Source organism: Polyodon spathula, chromosome 16 (genome assembly GCF_017654505.1).
Source record: "Polyodon spathula isolate WHYD16114869_AA chromosome 16, ASM1765450v1, whole genome shotgun sequence".
NCBI classification, from domain to species: Eukaryota; Metazoa; Chordata; class Actinopteri; order Acipenseriformes; family Polyodontidae; genus Polyodon; species Polyodon spathula.
In genome coordinates, this window is record NC_054549.1 from 3383463 (window position 1) to 3401562 (window position 18100).

Below are 18100 nucleotides of genomic sequence, written 5' to 3' on the forward strand. Positions count from 1 at the left end.
AAAATGGACCAAATCTCTTAACATCTATTATTGATGCTAAGCACATGTCCCTAGTACATTTACATAAATGTTCTCAGGTATGCTGAATCAACTTCTGCGATATTAAACATGCTTTTCTGACGTATCACCTACTCCTGGAAACCAAACTCCGCATTCGAACCAAACAGCAGCCTTCTCGCTGGAGGCGGAGTTTCAGCTGTCGTTTCCATGGCGCCGATACACAATCCTGCCAAACCATACCTGACAAACTCCCCGGCAAAGAGAAGCGGCGAAACAGACTGAGGGTGCACGGAAAATCTCCCGGAATTTGAGATTTCAATCATTTTGCATCTCTGAATATTTCCGACTCAGCACTCCAGTGAGTATCGTACTCCCCCTCCCCACCCTTACCGCAATTGTTTTAATCAGCCCCGTGAAATTCAACAAAATCGCTTAAAAGCACGATGAACTGTTGGTAGCACAGGTCGTTCTTCAGAGGTTAGAAAGGCCCGTTCTACCGCAAAACTTGTAGCGCTATTTATCAATGCGTTTATTTATGCACGTGCGAATTTATATTTACTTTCAGTATTTTTAAATGGAAAAGGAGTGAAAGTATGGAGCAAATCTACCACATTTGCATATGATATTAATTACTGTGTACCCGACGTGTTTACAGGTGCCATTATTCGATTCTCATACTCCATTAAAACTATACTGTACGTGTGGGTGTGTGTTTCATGATCAGGAATTTTTTTTCTCTCCTCCCCCCCCTCCCTTTATGAGGGATGCCTATAGTGAATGGTAAGTCCCATCAGTCAGATCTGAGAACCAGTGGTTTGATTGCACTTCGCTCCTGAGAGTTGACAGGTCACAGTGACCCACCTATACAAGAGGTCAGGCTTTGGTTTATCTGTATCTGTTGTATATTTGTTTGCTTCTGGAGACCATTCTTAATCTCTCTCTTGAGGTTGGTTGTGCGAATCAAGGCTACCTCTACAGGATCATTTGATGAAACTTTGAAAGTTACAATTAGATTTTCAACATGCTGTCCATGTAGATCGCACCACGAGAGAAAGGGGTTCAGTCATTTCTGAATTTTATTCCTATCTTTGTACTGTAAGTTATTATCAAATGCCGTACATGTACGACTAAGCCGTGCTGCCTGTACTAAATTGTGAAATTGTTTTTACAGAGAATGAAGGGTTATCTGAAAACCTCAGAGGGGGCATTCATGTTACGAAACAAGAGCACAACGGTGGGGAGGCATGAAGACAGTGATCTGTGTTTGCAGGTAAGAGCTTTAATGGCAAGACTAACATGGGCAACTAGCAGATACATTTTAAAAGATGCTTCAGTGGTCCAGTGGTTAATGTAGTGCATGTAATCAGAAGGTCACTGGTTCAAATCCCACCTCTGCCACAGACTCACTGTGTGACCCTGAGCAATCATTTAACCTCCTTGTGCTCCATTCAGCACATGAGATGTTGAATCAATGTCCTATTGTAAGTGACTCTGCATATAATGCACAACCTATCTCTGCTTTGTGATGGTGGTCCAGTATGAAAGGTGCTATATGAAGATAGTATGGTATTATTATAATGAAAGAGTTTTCATGTTTGACACCAGAATCTATTCAGTCAATTACCATATGTTTTATATAATAGCGCTAGTTAGGTTAAGTTATGTAAAAACTAAGACTCCTCTCTGGAACCTGCCTTAGATTACTACAGTATAACTGCCACAGTATAGATTATAAACCATTGAGTGTCTCAGCCAATCAGAGTACACCTTTCGCCTGGTGTATGCAACACATCAAAAGAAACAATTTATGACATCAGTTGAGTTTTGACTGTACTTTATTCAATATCAGCATAATTGATGTCACTTGCTTTAAAATTCCTAACTGGGAATTCCATTCAGCTGCAAAGTCAAAACTGTGACATCACAATTGGCTGCATACCTCAGGTATTCTCTTCCGCAACCTTTTGCATCTTTTCAGTGAAAATTACAATGGACTAAATAAAGGTGGGTCAGTCAGAGCTGGATTTTTAAAAGCTTAAGAATAAATCAGTAAGAGAGTTACAGCACTGAATGCATCAATCTTACTGTGACATCATTACTATGTCATGCAAAGTATTTGATGCAACTGACATTTAAACAGGTTATTGTAAACATTTACACATCAGTCTGGTAACTTATTATATTAATGGAGACAATAACTCCTGTTTATTTTCATACCCATGAAAAATACTGTTTCCTGTTCAACAAAAGCAAAACAAGTTAGTTTAATAGCTAAAAAGAAACATCTGCAACTTTCAGCTGTATCTGTTCTCTCCTCAGAACTCAAGTTTATTTACCATAGACTAACAATGCATCACAGTACTATCGATGCAGTTAAAAAAAAAAGCATTTTATAGGACAACTGGACCTGGGACGGCTGCTTTTTACACTACAAATACCTCAAATGCATCAAAGCCGGTTTAAAAGTGCCTTGCGTAAACATAATATTGTAACAAACCCAATCCTTAAGCAACATCCAATAACTAGTATTTGACGGAAATACAAATAAACTACCCTGAACAATATAAGTCTCCAAAGCACTAGGATTGCGCGACAGAACCAAGAAAAATTGCAGGGCAAGTCAGGATTGTTTACAACAACTAGAACCTAGGAAGACAATTAAACCAGAAGACAACAGAGTTCAGATAGCAAATGTTATTGGATATGCATGGAATATTATACTTGAGACAGAAGGATCAAACAGTTGGTGTACATGAGTTTAATAGACAGCATTTGAACACTTCAAAATGTTTACCACAGTCCATCAGGCAGTCCTTATAAAAAGAAAAAAATGTCCATGAAACAACCCCCAATGCTTTAAAAGTCCCAAAATATTATTCAATCCGTATTGTAAATGTTGATGAAACAGAAAAGTTGAAACACAAAACAAGAATGAAACTTCTGTGCTGGGTGCTCATTAATCCCCAATAAATAAACACAAAGGATAATACTCCAAAACAGTCAGAACAGCCCAGATAATCCAGCAGAAAAATAAATAAGATTCCTCCCCCTTAGGGGGTCTCACCCAGTTCTTCCTTGGTCCTGTAGAACTTGAATTTTCCAACCAGGTAAGAAGACAAAAAGTGATGATACCAGCTGGATTAGTCACTGTTGTTGCTCTTAGGATCCAGGTAAACAGTTTGAATGATGTGGATAGTTTCAGTTTGGCAGGAGATTAGATAACTGGTTAATTTAAACTGGAAAAATGGCAGATTAGAGAAAATACTGTTTCTAACAACCAAAAGATTATTGCTTCCTGATTTCTCCTTTACAGACCAGCAAACTCCCTCTTCAAACACTCTGCATCCACAAAGAATCACCCCAGCAAAAAAAAAAAAAAAAAAAAAACCAACCTCTCCCCCCCCAGGAAGTAATAGTCCTATTTAAAGAGCCACCGATTAAGATGCTTAGACTTAATGATACATCAAGCCCAATAAGACCTTTGCGAGGGCAATTAAGGAAAACACCTGAATCTCAATAGAATGTCCATGAGGCAATTAAAGAAAAGATCCTCAGTTAAAACAAGAGAGAAAGTCCAGTGCAGCGATAAACTGCTATCAAAAGTTAACAGTAAATTGAAATAGCTTCACCTAATTTTGCCTTATGGAATCTGAAAGGCCCACTTTAAAAATGAGAACAAAATTACTTATTTAGCAATTGAACAAAGAATTAAATTAACCTGGCCGGGTATTCTGATACTCAATTAAGAGCAGCAGGCAGCAAATTACTTATGCTGCATTCATGGAGCTAGTGCTACAACATGTCATCTTGTTATTATACAGGTACGTGTGCAATATAAAATTCAAAGGCACAATTAGACAATGGACTAATTGTATGTTGCATCTTAATATGTATTGATGGGTTTCAAGTGTATTGGAATATAGGAAAAAAGTTTCCATAAGTCAAGTGATCACATGCTGAACACGTCTATCGATAAGAATTGATAAGCAGTTTGTACATGGTAGCTTTTATATATAAAAGTAGACTTAATTCAACTTCAAGAAAGTAAAATCTTTGGGGGTCAGTTTCATTTAATTATACATAGTTGTATAGGCTATGTTTTTATTTTATTTTTTTTCTAATGAAAATAAATAAACGTTTATGTGATATGGGGACCTATGTGTATATTTGCAATAAAATGTATGAACACTATTTGTTCTATTTCTTAGTCATATACAGTGTAAATGTTTTAAAAAACTAAATTACTTTCTTTCATAACTGTAAAACACTCAACAGTGTGCAATTTAGAAGCACTAAAAGAAACTGAATACATTCAATAATTAACATTGAGAAAGACTTGTGGTTGAAATGTTTGTTATTGAACTTATTAAAGTCTGTCTTTCTTTCTGCCTCTCTTTCCTCACAGTGTGGGTTGTCCATGCTTATGATTTTGGTTTCCTCTGTTCTCCAGACAGGGGGGGTGGAGGAGCACCATGCCCTGATCGAGTTCAGTGATTTGGAGGGCAGCTTTGTGCTCCGAGACTTCAACTCCTACCACGGCTCCTTCGTCAATGACTGCCGGATCCAGAACGCTGCGGTGCGCCTGGCCCCGGGAGACGTGCTCCGCTTCGGCTTCGAGGGGCCCTCCTACGAGCTGGTGGTGGAGAACACACCCTCGGTACTGCTGGCTTTGAATCAAATACAAACCACTGCAAGCATTCCGGTCACTCTGAAGAGGCTGTTCTGACATGCCTCCTAGAAACAGCAACCCTTTTTAAAACAACCTTTTTATATGGCAGACTAAGGAATCCAATAATGTGTGAATATTCCTACAAATAGCTTGTTTGTTTTGTCTGTAGTTAATTAGTGTGGATATGTACTGTAAAAAAAACATAAAAATGGAAATGAAAAATAATATAGTAATAATTCTTTCTGACGTACATATTTCTCTGCTGTGCTGTTTCATCAAGCTTCCCCAAAACAGGGCTCTTGTATTAAAGCAGTTTTCTTATTTCTCTTTCACGTAGCATTATCCTCACATCTATAGTTTTGCTGCTTTTCTTTTTGTTTTCAAGAATTTATTTTCACTTTGACTCAGATTAAGTCTATTTATCCACAACTTTTAGCTAACAGAGCCCTATTAGCACAAATCTTGTTCTACCTTATAGTATGTCACCTTAGGTAGTTCAAAATGAGTGCTAATAGAGGTCTATGTTATAACTTATTCAGTTTGTATAGTAAATTAAGTAAATTGAATCCTAACATGAATTGAGCTTTTTTTTAATAAATGATGGTGATAAATCATAAAAATTGCAATGCCCTTACTGCCACACTAATAGTATGTATTCCTGTCTTTTCTCCAGCTCTCCTGCCCACCAGTATCTCAGCGCACAGCTTGGCAGGGACACCTCCAGATCATTAAGGACCCCAGACTGCCCCCTTCCCCAGCACCTCTCTCTCAACTGCCCTCCCTGCAGTCCCAGCCCTCCTCATCGGCTCCCTGGACCCAGGGGGGACCCCCGGGGGCCATACCTCACCCGCCCATCAGGACCCGGCCTGCTAGCGCTGGAAACAGGAGAGGGGGGACGCTCGTGAACTCTGTAGAGTATGGAGTGCCCTCTCTCAGAACAGGTACAGCAGGACTCGGTTTGATGAACTCTGTAGAGTATGGAGGGCCCTCACTCAGAAGAGATAAAGCAGGACTCGGCTTGGTTAAAGTGGTTTTAGTGACCATAATTATTCCGTAAATCATTTTTCATTTTGCTATATACACTGCAACTTTATTGGGATCTGTACCTAACATTGGGTTTGTCCACTGTTTATCCAGCCTTGACACAACATGGCTTTCAGGCATGATGGATGAGTGCATTATCGCCTTGAAAGTAGCCCTTGGCATCAGAATACACGTGCAGCATTTTCCATTTGTCACGATGCTAGAGGATTGATGCGGTTTTCCATAGTAATCAAGGGGTGCAGGGTGTAGCAGGGTGTGCTCCACACCAGGAGCGTTGGAATTGCACCTACTGGCTGCACACTAGGTTAAAGAAAGTGGTCAGCTGCTTCACATCTGCCCATTTTACCTCCGGCTCAAAGCCTGCTACTGGCTGAAAAGGATGTCAGTCAATAGGGGAGTCAGGTGGTTGATTAATGACAGGAGGTGTTGAACAAGGAAGTGCAGTTGAAAGCATGTTTTAATAAACAAATGCAAATTTGCTCCAACACGTGTGTCTTTCAAAACAGCACACCTCAGCCCTCCATAGTGAACGGAAGTGCATGACAGGCCACGTTTATGGAAATATTTTCATAGCGTCAATCCTGTTTAGAAAATAATGACAAAAACCACCAGCAGGATAAATAAAGGGTTTTAAGATCTTTCAAGATCATTAAAATAGAGCTCCTTATGTGTAACATAAGAACAATGTGTATTGAACAAGTACTACAGAATCTTAATACAAATATGTGAAAAATCTGTGTGGTGTACAATGTAAGCATTCAGTGCTGTTAATAGTCAATTATCCAACCTGTGTGTTTTAGGAAACTGGACGAGCAGTGCTGGAGTGGGGCGCGCATTCACAAACGGGTCCCAGTCTCTCTCACCTCAGGCCCTCGAGCTCTTGCTTCAGGAGAAGGTAATCATTTTTATTGCTTTATTTATTTGGTGAGTTTGGTGACAACAGCATAGACACAGAACCACCTCATAAAATCATCACAGGACACCTTAACGTACAGTGACCAAGCGAAGCAAGGATTGGATAGACTTTGATACTGACCTGCTAAGAGAAAGAGTGGTCCCTGCAGTGTAAGGTAAGTTTCCCACATTGTTACCCTCCAAGTACATCTGGTACACCACAGTGTAACCATGAACCTGCCCCCTGCCTCTGGGTTTTGTCAGAAAAACACAGTAAGAAATGCTGCATAGAACATATGTAGTATTTCTTATATCCACTAGGGGCAGAGTGTAACAGGGGGCTTGGTTAATGGTTCCACCCTGGTGTTCCAGATTCACTTGGAGACTAGACATCAACTTGCTCTTCATATTCAAAGAAAATAAATACTGTAAGACCGGGAAATAACATTTAAGATTGTGGCACACAGGAGCAGAGGCTTTTGCGGCAGGGAGACGAGGTAAGCAGGCTGCAGGTGTTCGAGGGGGAGTCGCGGCGCAAGGACGCGGTTATCGCCAGCCTCCGGGACGAGATTGCTGCTCTGAAGCAGCAGCTGGCACAGGTCCGCGGAGACACAGATATCATCCACACACTGAAGACACTGGAGAGCAAGAAAGAGGAGATCCAGGAGCTCAAGGAACAGGTACTGGAGATACTAGAAATTCACACTAACACTGCACCCACCTGCACCCAGGTATAGTCATACATTGACTAGGTGCAGGAATTTCAGCTAAATGTACTGCACATGCTTTGCATTTATTACAGCATGAAACTCATCTGTAGGTTGAGTCTGTGAGTTTCTAACCCTGGTATATTACACTCCAAGACTGTCATTTCCTGAGGACGTCCCAAAAAATGCAATCTTGATCAGCTAATACCACGACTGGAATTTGTATAGGGCCTCACACTTATTTCTTTAAATAAAAAAAGAAAGTAAAATTCCTTGGGCTGGGAATACTAGTAGCTACTGTGCCTGTTTTCTTTGCCATGTTTAGCAGTAATACAATCTGCAGTATTTTATGTCAATCGACCAAGTACATTCCTCATATGTTAACTCCATTTAAAAAGGAAAAAATTATGCAAGTGTTCATATTTAAATGAGTGATTAGATTGCCTGTCCCCTGTCAGATGATCAAGCTCCAGACGGGCTCAAGTGAAGTCCTGAGGCACGCCTTCAGTGAGAGAGACCTGGAGATCAGCAGCCTGAAGAACGAGAACGAGAGGCTCCGCAGAGACAGCTCCATGTCTGCAGGTACCAGGAATGAGAGGGTATCCCATTGTTAAATCCAGTATAAACATGACTTATGCACTGGAGTAGTGAGTTAGTTAATATTTACAATGGAAAATCCCAGGTCTCCACTATAAATTAGAACATGTTTAAAGTACAGTTCTCTCATCTGTGGCAGCATAAAATAATAGTACTATTGGATTATTTGTTTTACTCACATACCAGAACTTCAGGCTTGGGTTATCTGTAGTCATTGAACACAGAAAAATTGCCGCTCTTTGGGGGAAAAATGAGCATCCGATCAAAAAGTAGAGTAAGTCTGCGCCCCCCTCCCCTCAGGGCTGGTGACCAGTCTGCAGCGGGACATCTCTGCCCGGGAGCAGCAGGTCACGCGGCTGGGCGGCGAGGTTGAGAAGCTGCACAAGCAAATCCGCGAGAAGGACATTCAGCTGGCATCCATGTCCGCCAAGGTATGGAAGCCGTTCCTCTCTCTCCTGCACCTCTGGGATTGTTCCAGCGCCACCTGTGCGTGTCTCACTGTAAAGGATATTCCAAGTAAAAATAATTAAGAACATTTAGTTAAAAAGTGATAACCGGAAATGATCCAGTGAAAGGCAATGTGTTATACTTAAAGGGAATGCTGCTGTTTGTGATATTTGCAATTATTGGTTCTGGGTTCTGTTGCTCGAGATTGAGTTACCTTTTTTTAACTTCTTTGCTATGAACTTGCTAGGAGCTGTTCAAGCAGGTTACAGTTCTCCAAAGTGGAACAAATAAATCAAATTGCAGCTGAAGCTACTTATTAATCTAATTGTGGACTGATACATTGATTTCACAGTGCACATTATAGCTGACCAATAGAGTCTGTGCTGCTGTTGAAAATATTATTGTTTTTGGTTTGTGTTCTTATTTGAGAAAGAGATCGGAAGGGACACTTGTAAAACAGCCTGACACTGCTGGTAAGCTGTGGTTTGTTTCTCCACTATGGCACACAGTTTTCGAATAGGAGGGAGACAAAGAAACACGAAGAGGAGCTGGTGGCCCGAGAAACTGAAGTGGTCGCTCTCAAAAAAGTGAGTGTCTCCCATCCTCAGCATTATTATTGTGTGTCGTCTTGGATGGATGCTTGGTTGTTTGTTTGTGTCTCGTATAACTTAGAATGACTTGTTGGTTTGATTTGAATGTATGTTTACACCAAATTGCAGGTTGTTACAAGCGGTCCCCCAAAACCCAGATTACCCACTCACAGCTATTAATAGATCTAGGAACATTGTCATATGCTCATATGTGTTTTATCTCTTTCATAATCTCCCCTGCAGATGTAATCCTCGACGACCTGGATATAGTTGAGGCAGTGGTACTGCGTACTTATCACCTCTAAACCGTTTATTGAATTGTGATGAAACTTGTTTTTAAAGACCCAGCATCACGATTTACACTATGCTGTGTTGGGCAAGTGCCCTATTACAGATACTCTAGCTGAAAACGCTTCCCTGCTGTGTTTTTGTTCTCTCTCGAATCATCAGGTCAAGTAGACACACTGCCAGCAGCCCGTTCTGGGATTTCTGTTTGCGGTTTTCCGTATACAAAATAAATAAATAAACAAACTGGAACTAGGTTGAACTAAAGTCCAGTCAAAATAGGTTCAGTTAACGTTCTAGAAAAATTACCTATTGCATTGTTTGTAGGTCTTGTTGCTACATTCTACCCAGACCCCCACAATGGAACCCTGTGAGAAAGCAGTAGTATGCTACAAACAGCAAAAATAGATAGTTGCTATACACTGGATCTGGTCTAAAAAAAAGAAATACAAAAACTGCAAATAATAATAATTAATTATGATTATTATTATTATTATTATTATTATTATTATTATTATTATTATTATTATTATTATTATTATATACATAGTCTAAACGAGCAAGCCAAACATTAAAAATTTACTTAACTCTAACTTTTATTGTTTCTCGCATTGTTCACCTGGTCAAAACCCATGCATACACCCATTCAGACTAGCCAGGTTGTCATGGTAAATGAGAATCTCTTCTCAATTGAGTCATCTGGATTGACTGATGTGGTTGATTCTCGTTCAGTGCTTGCAGCAGATGGATCAGCGAGTGAAGGAGCTGGAGGCTGACACTGAGAAGCATCACTCCGAGGCAGACAGGCTGGCCCAGGACAGACAGGTAGGCTCCACGGGACCTTCTTAAATGCAAGCGTGTGTCTCTACTTTGCATTACCTGCGGTACTTGGGCCTAATATGATGAAGCAGCACAATCAGACACACCCTGGCTTCACTGTTTTTTTATGGTTTTGTCTGCAGAAATAAACCCTTTCTCTGGGGTTTTACCTACACCTCAGTTGTTTCTTTCTATTTTTGGTGTAACTTTGCACTGGAGGTAAAGCTGAATCTACCTCATTCTCTGTTAACTAATTAATATACAGAACCTGAACACCTGCAGGAGTTGCTAGGCGACAGTCTTTCCAGGCAGACTGATCCCTTCCAACTGGATTAGGTTGCTTGGCAACAAACTAGCCTGCTGCTACCTTCAAATCTCAGTTATTGCAGTCAAGTGTAGCAAATTAGTTTTCAATGTTTCTTGTTTCTTGTTTTGCACCAGAATGTTATATATATATATATTAGCTTGTCGTGTCAAATATGTTGGCGAACGATCACCTGTTCTATCTTCTCAGGTGGACACTAGGCACAGTGCAGAATGATGGAAGATTCTGTACAAAAACTTTTAAATGTTATTTGGGATTGGTGAATTCACTATTTTGGTGACAGTGTCAAACCCTGCATCTATGTGGCCACAAAATTTACAAAAAAAGCAGACTTTCCCAATAATCTTGGAACTACCAGCAGCCAAGTTAGCTTTAAGTTGGTCCTTATTGTGTTTGGTGATTTTTAGAAATGTTTAATTTTTAAATGATGATTATGTTATTATACACTTTATTTTAACTGCTCCAGAGTTGAACTGAAGAAAAGAAAGTGTCCCGGTTTTCCACTCTGGAAATCTGCCTACCTACTTTAGGTTACTTTCCACGGAAGACCGCTGCTGCACTCGGAGCGCTTTGCCCTGACTTGTATGTATGATCATGAAGTTCCATTCATGAGCTCTGCTGTCCTGTCATTGTTACAGGCCCAGGCCCGGCTGCAGGAGGAGCTGGAGAGAGGCAGGCAGCAGCTGCAGGAGACAGGGCTCCAGGAGCAGCTCACCAGGGTACAGCTGGAGCAGACACAAGCCCGGGTGAGAACTGTTCATTGTAAATTGTACAGGTACAGTCCAACCCGCTTAATAGCACTCCCAGGGATGTCATCCTCTGCTTATTATCACTACCTGTTGCCACTTTTGGAAATAAAAGCATGTTTTTGGAAACATGCTGTACCATGTTTTGTATACCAGCAATTGTATATTTCTTAGATGTCAAAGAGGAGGTGAAACAACTTTAAAAAAACACATTAAAAACCTCCCCAAAATGTTCTGGACAACAACCTAGTTCTATTCCATGCAGTAGAAGTAGCAGGTATCACTCTACCACAGTTACAATATATACTGTGACCACCAGGTGGCAAACTTTCAGTGGAGATCAGCAAAATGTTAAAACTTTCTGCAAAAGTATGTGAACATGAACATGATAGAACCACACAATAATGCATAGTACATGTCCAGTATGTTTCTATACATTAAATGTGACTTCAGTTTACTGACTGAGGTTTACTGCTTTTATAGCTTGTATCTACCTCCGTGTATAAAGGTTGCATTACCAGCGCTGTAATGGGAATCATGGCAACCCAGCGGGCCCCAATTCTCATTTTATTTGAACCAGTGTTCAGGTCAGGATTGAGAAACATTCTGAGGACCAGCGTTCAGGTTAGGATTGAGGAGCATTCTGACAACCAGTGTTGAGGTCAGAACTGAGGAGCATTCTGACAACCAGTGTTGAGGTCAGGATTGAGGAGCATTCTGTTTGAACCGTACTCAGGTCAGGATTGTGTCTGTCTGGCTTTCAGAGCTGTGAGAGGAAACTCTCATGGTGTCTGACTGCAGCCATTCCCATTAGCCCTTACACTGTTTTGGAAGGGTTGCAAACATAGTTGGTACAAGCACAAATTGAGCCCAGTGTGTGATGGATGAAGCAGCCCTGTTTCTCTCCAGCTGGAGCGGTTCCGCAGTCGAATCATCCAGACCACCTACACTGCTCCGGGCGTCCCTGCTCCCAACGAGGCTGTCTCCGATCAAGAGGTATGAGTGTCCCTCAGCACTGTGCTCCTGTAAGAGCATCCTATAGTATAGTAAACATACTACACTTCTGCCAATTGTACTTAAAAGAGATGTGTTCAGGGCCTGGGTTAGTTAGATTGTCTAAAAGACAATACAAGGTTGGAATGGGCACATGGTTTGAAGAATCACAGTTAGCTCCACCAATGTATTTTCTAAATTTATTCGGACTTGCTCTGTTATCACTGCTCCCTCATATTTTTTACTGCATATTTTCCTGGTACTTAACTACGTCAAGTGTTTTAGTTCTCTCCAATGCTCTAGCTGCAAGTTTGCAATAATTGTGTCAAGTGAACAACCATAAGGCGGGGCTATTTGACTCTACCTCCAAGTAGGAAGTGTTGCTGAGTCCCCGGGAAGCTTGTTGAGATTGGTGTTCAGGACTAGTCTGTGCTGTGTGTCCCCTCCAGGTTATTGAACAGATGACGAAGATCATTGAGGAGAGAGCACAGCTTAAAGAGGTGGTGCGGGAGCTACAGAAGCAGCTGGAGGGGAAGACCTCTGAGCTGGACGAGAGGGCGGCCAACGCAGACAAGCTGAAGAACACGCTAGAGGAATGCCAGGTAACAAGCATTTACACACACACACACTGACCTGTCCAGATCCTGGCCTGTTTGCGCAATTGTAGCAGACAAAGTCCCTTCTAACTGGGGTACTTTTAACACAGAAAACACTGTCGGAGCCCTGTATGATTTTTCAGATTAAACGTGTAGCGAAACCAGATTTAACAGAATGGTTGGTTTGTTCAGAGGCCATTTTACACTGTGCAAAACTTGCCAACAATTATTCCTGCCAGTTATTGATGGAAATTTATTATTGTTATACACTTGGCAAGTCTGTGGCTATTTGTGTATTCCATAGTAGCTAGCAGGTGTTTTCTCTTGTTAGCTGTCCCCTAACATTCGGTCCCTGTCTCTCTGTTTTTTGCGGAGACCCGTCTGAAGGAAGCCCGCTTGACGCCTGCTCTGAAGAGAGAGGTGGAAGCTCTGCAGCAGCTGTGTGTCGACCCGTCCCTGAGTTGGGTCCAGAGAGTGGCTGTGGAGATGCTGCTCCGGGAGGTGTCATGGCAACAGGAGGTGGAGCAGGCCCTGCAGGATGCTGGGATTGATGTGCTCAGCAACACAGAAGGTGAGGAGTAGGACAGAACCTGTCAAACAAAGCATATTTTAAAGAAAGTACACAGGCACATTTCTAGAAAATAATAATAAAATAACTAGAAGAAATAATTCCCAGAACAATCAGTATCGGATTCTTTCTGAAACTGTTGTTGCTTACTGGTTTTATTCTTTACAATTGAGTGGTCCCTCACTGAAAATACATTTTAGAACAATAAACTACGCAGAGTTCAGCTGGTACACCATTGCCATTGATCTCCCTCACTGCAACACTCTGCCCCAGTGGATGTCAGGAATATCACATTTGTTCTGTCTGTCTCTTACATCCACAAGGTGCAGGGGGGCAGCTTAATGGTTACACTCTGGCGTACCATTAAAAGAGAAGACGTGTTAGATAGGTCTTTCAAGGTGTCAAACTTTCACAGGATGTGATGACTGAAACAGACTTAATACATTTTACCTAAACAAAAACTGAAATCCATGATAGTTAACTGTGATATTTCACACCCATACCTAGTTGCTCTTTAAGCAATTGTATGTTAAGCAGTGACTCTCTGGAGTCATTGGACAGTCACTTGCTGTCATTTACTGGAGCTTCTGCGGTCCAGATTCACTAAGCATGTGCTCCTATCTTGAGTTAAATACACTGGGTTGCAGGAATCCTGGGCTGTATCAAGAAGTTGTGGCAGCGCCACCAAGAGGCAGAGGATAAGAGCAGCGCTTTGCAGGTGGGCAAACATCTGCTTTCCAGACTAATCTATCTACCTATCTACCTGCTTTATTAGGACCTGTCTGCAATATTGGATTTGGCATGGCCCTAAATTATAGAAGTGATCCATTTTCTAAAGTCTTTTTTAAAATGTAGTTGTCAGCATTCCAATGTATTTTTTTTTGTGTGTGTGTGTTTTTTAGTTTTTAAATGTGGTGATTGTTGATTTAGTTGACTTGAAAGTTGAGAGACAATGGCACGTTGTCGGTAGACACCATGAGAGCTTCCCCTCACAGCTCTGCAAGCGATAGAGCACCTCAGGCCTGAATATCCCCTACCTGCCTGCCATTCAGTTCCTCTCTCAGGCAGAGACATCTGCGCTGAATTGTGTGCACTGTGATGAAGACCAATGCCTATTAGGATTTAGGGCTAGGTGCGAACACCAAAATCATTTCCCTTGTCAAATGAAGCTAGTGAACCAGGTCTGGTCTGTCTAGAGTTTAAACCTCTGTGAATATGTTTGAGAGTATGAGCCACTGTCTGCCCAGGCCCGTCTGGAGGAGCTGCAGGGTTCCCAGGATGCTTTGCTGCAGGAAAGGGAGGAGATGCTGATGAAGGAGCATGAGAACCAGCGGCAGGATGAACTGAAACGCTTGAAGGAAGCAGCAGAGGAGCAAAGCCAGCAGGTCTGTTTGAGAGAGCTGCTTATCGGTTATAACCTCTGACGTACTCAGAGAGCCTGTTCATGCAGTAGCTCCCAGACACATTTTAGTTGTCGACTATTTAATTTTTTACCTGTCCGGGCTGCACTTTTTGAAGTTCACATAATGTAATTTCAACCACATGGATCACACTACCATGAAGCATATACATTATTCAATTTTCCATGAAAAACGCGCTGTTTTTTTATGTACCCTACCAACAGAAGGAGCATGGTGGCCAATCATGCCTGTTGATCCCTCCTTTTTAAATTTAGTATTTTCAGTATTAGTCTATGTACTGTCAATATACTCAGTTTGAAGAAAATGATAGAACAAAGTTTTTCAGTTGTCAAAATATCCCATTGGAATGCATTAGAATTTGGAGTCACAGGACTTTGTGCTGGATTCAAAACATGGGGACCCCCACATGTGTTACTTTTTTTTTTTTCCATAGTCAAATCCAAGGGGTCTTTCTCTGAAAGTTTAGTTTTTGCCTTTAACCAAATTTGCGAATTATAGAATCGTACTGCCATTGAGATCAAGATGGGGTATCAAGTTGAATTAATCTCCTTGGGGAGTCTTTGAAATTCCTTGAAAACACACAGCTGCTGCAAATGCGCTTCCTTTTGAAGTGGTGTGACCAACAACTGAGAGTGGGATGTGTGCAAATTCTATAATAAGCTCATTTAAAATAAAAAAAATGTTGGCTGGTTTTTGCAATTTTTTGCAGAATCACCCAAAATGCTATTCTCTTTGCTGGTGCAGAATGTTGCAGTATGTCACTGTAGTGCAGTAACAGCAGACATTGGCTCTGCTAGGAAAGAGTACCTCTCTGTGTAGAGGAGACAGCATGGGCAGTGAGTGCAGTGTTTTAGTAATTCATCTGCCTGCCAGCTTCTCTGGGGTCCTGTCCCAGGTGTCTTTACTTGTGTAGTGGTTATCAGGGTTCCTAGAAGGCATCGAAATGCTACTTAGGAGGAGTTATGGAAAGCAAATAAGCATGAAATATAAACTGTTGCTCTCTCACAGCTGCATGAACATCTCTTAATACTAAGCCTACAGACTCAGGTTGCTGTGAAATTCCCAAATTCTTGTCCCCTAATAATTTCAGCATTTCTAAAAACCAGGACTGGGTGTGGGACTCGAGGAAGTTTCAAACCCTGTTATTGGAGTGTAGGCAAGATACTGTTCTCAGGAGACCCAAGGCACAATATCTTATACTTCCCCCAGCTCCGACTCCCTTTCAAGCATTAAAGTAAAAACAGGAAAATATATTCGGCACAAATGGGGCACAGAGATAAGGTGTGAACAAGCAAGACTATGAATGTAAAGCCTTGATTATCATTTCTATACTATAAGTAAGGACCTATTTGGCAGATAGTCCTGGACTGGAAGAGACTCAAGAAAGCACCCCACTAGGATGGCTTCACAGACCCAGATGAGCGCTTATTTTGGACTACCTACCAAATATAACATCAGGTATTCCAAGATTAGCCCTAATCCGGCTTTGTGAAACCAACCATGCGTATGTGTTTATCTAAGATGAATAAAAAGCAAGGTTTTTTTTGCTTTTCTGAACTTTTAATTAGCCTCCACACATTCCCTCTAGCATTGTCTGCCGAATTGGAAATCTTAGGATTTTCTGAACTTCCATTAAATTAAATATTACACAGGTATATAGTTGTTGTGTCTGTTTTCCCACACTAGGTGCAGTGGAGAATCAGACCCGAACTCTGTAATGATTATGTATAAAAGCTAGCACAGACTGTCCGAGCTCTGGTAACGGAGGGAATTGCTGGCACTGAGCAGTGTGCTGTGTCTCCCTGGCAGTGTCTTGAAGAGGCCGTGAGGGTGGAGCGAGAGCGCATGGCAGAGGAGCGCAGGAAACTGGAGGTGATGGAGAGTCACTACAGAGAGCTAACAGAGGTATTGAGTTACCAATTTGTGGAAGAAGCTTCGTGCACGGCACTGGTGTGTGCTCACAGGGGATCGTGATGCTTGATGCATCTCGAAGTGCTGCTGTTTTATACAGGCTCTGTACCCCTTTGAGTGCAAAGCTTAGTTGCTGGCTTATCTGTATGTGCCAGCAATATCTTGACCTGACAACAGTTAATTGCCCCTTTCTCAGTCACTAAAACATTCTAGCAGCATTACACTACCCACATACAGCTCCACCCTCAGGCTTACTTCTGTACTTATAACCCTTTCATTAACTCTTTCCAGTACAAGGCAAAGCCGAGAAGTCTGCCATATGGATATGTGCCATATTGCGATTAGACGATACAATTAAAAACAACTAACAAAAATATGTTTTAAACCGTGGCAATGTCCTAAGAGATCTACATGGCTATGACATCACATAGCCCACTGAAATGAATAGGAGGAGGGTCCTTGCCATTGTTTAATATATATCTATCACACAACAGTGGAACTGACTGCCCCACTTACTTCTGTGGAGATTCCAAGTTGGTGTATCCTCTGACATGCTGTACAAACAGAAATGGGTCGTGCCTCAGCAACAGCACAAATGCAGTCATAAACAGTACATACCTACAACAATGCAGTTATACTGCTAAACATGGAATTATATAGAGAATAATGCATGATGTAGGGTGTGATGTGAGAATGTAATGCCCACCTGAGGGGTGGAATGCTACACCCAAGCACCTCACCCCAAGGGTGGGCTTTACATTCTCATTTATCACACACACTGCCCCATGCAGTATTTTTAATAATCTCTGGTGAGCATTTTATTCCTGCCAGAGTTCTAAGGTTCCGTGTTGGTTGTTGTGAGGGGCTTACTCTGTTGCTGGTGCGCGTGTTTTCCCTGGATTTTGCATCACAATTGAATCAGACGTTACAGATGCTGAAGGTATTCACGAAGGTGCCACCATATTTGAACCAGTTTAAAAAGTATTTTCTGCTCACAGTTGATGGCAGCAAAATCACAAGAAGAGGAGACTTTGAAATCAAGACAGAATGAGCTCACTCAAGCACTGGAGTCAGCCAGGAAAACAGAGGTGAGTGGACTGTGCAGATTGCTTGCTAAGGATCTTAGCAGTGCAGGGACAGTAGGTGCTTACACAGTATAGTACCTGTACAATTCAGTGAAGTAGTGAGGGAGCGTGTCCTCAAGCTGCCAGCTGTGCATTGCCTTGCCAATGAGAACGCAGTGTGACTGGGAGCTGTGTCTGGGCAGGTGGCGTTGCGGGCGGAGGTGGAGGAGGAGAGGAAGAAGCAGCGAGAGGAGACTGCCCAGTACAGGGAGCAGGTCCGACAGCACTCCTGCACTATCGTGGCTCTGGAGGACAGGCTGCTTAAGCTCAGCCAGCAGCAGGGGGCGCTGGAGGTGGAGAGGACAGCACTGCGAGACAGACTCAGAGGTGAGCTAGCTGTTTTTACTACTGTCCCCTTAACTTT

The 18100-nt window shown here is 41.9% G+C and overlaps 1 protein-coding gene across 1 annotated transcript in view; it reads left to right on the forward strand.

Moving 5' to 3' along the window:
- Window positions 1–225: 225 nt before the first annotated feature.
- The window catches only part of LOC121328284 (forkhead-associated domain-containing protein 1-like), a 40284-nt gene continuing 22409 nt past the window's right edge, over window positions 226–18100 (forward strand). The window contains exons 1-19 of the mRNA XM_041272879.1: window positions 226–358; window positions 1172–1270; window positions 4451–4657; window positions 5343–5610; window positions 6514–6608; window positions 7075–7287; window positions 7773–7896; window positions 8212–8342; window positions 8868–8945; window positions 9966–10058; window positions 11016–11123; window positions 12033–12119; window positions 12566–12718; window positions 13088–13283; window positions 13928–13998; window positions 14528–14665; window positions 16511–16606; window positions 17611–17700; window positions 17880–18063. Coding sequence (XP_041128813.1) covers window positions 1175–1270; window positions 4451–4657; window positions 5343–5610; window positions 6514–6608; window positions 7075–7287; window positions 7773–7896; window positions 8212–8342; window positions 8868–8945; window positions 9966–10058; window positions 11016–11123; window positions 12033–12119; window positions 12566–12718; window positions 13088–13283; window positions 13928–13998; window positions 14528–14665; window positions 16511–16606; window positions 17611–17700; window positions 17880–18063 — 2428 coding nt within the window. The 5' untranslated portion in view covers window positions 226–358; window positions 1172–1174. The remainder of the gene's footprint in view (window positions 359–1171; window positions 1271–4450; window positions 4658–5342; window positions 5611–6513; window positions 6609–7074; window positions 7288–7772; window positions 7897–8211; window positions 8343–8867; window positions 8946–9965; window positions 10059–11015; window positions 11124–12032; window positions 12120–12565; window positions 12719–13087; window positions 13284–13927; window positions 13999–14527; window positions 14666–16510; window positions 16607–17610; window positions 17701–17879; window positions 18064–18100) is intronic.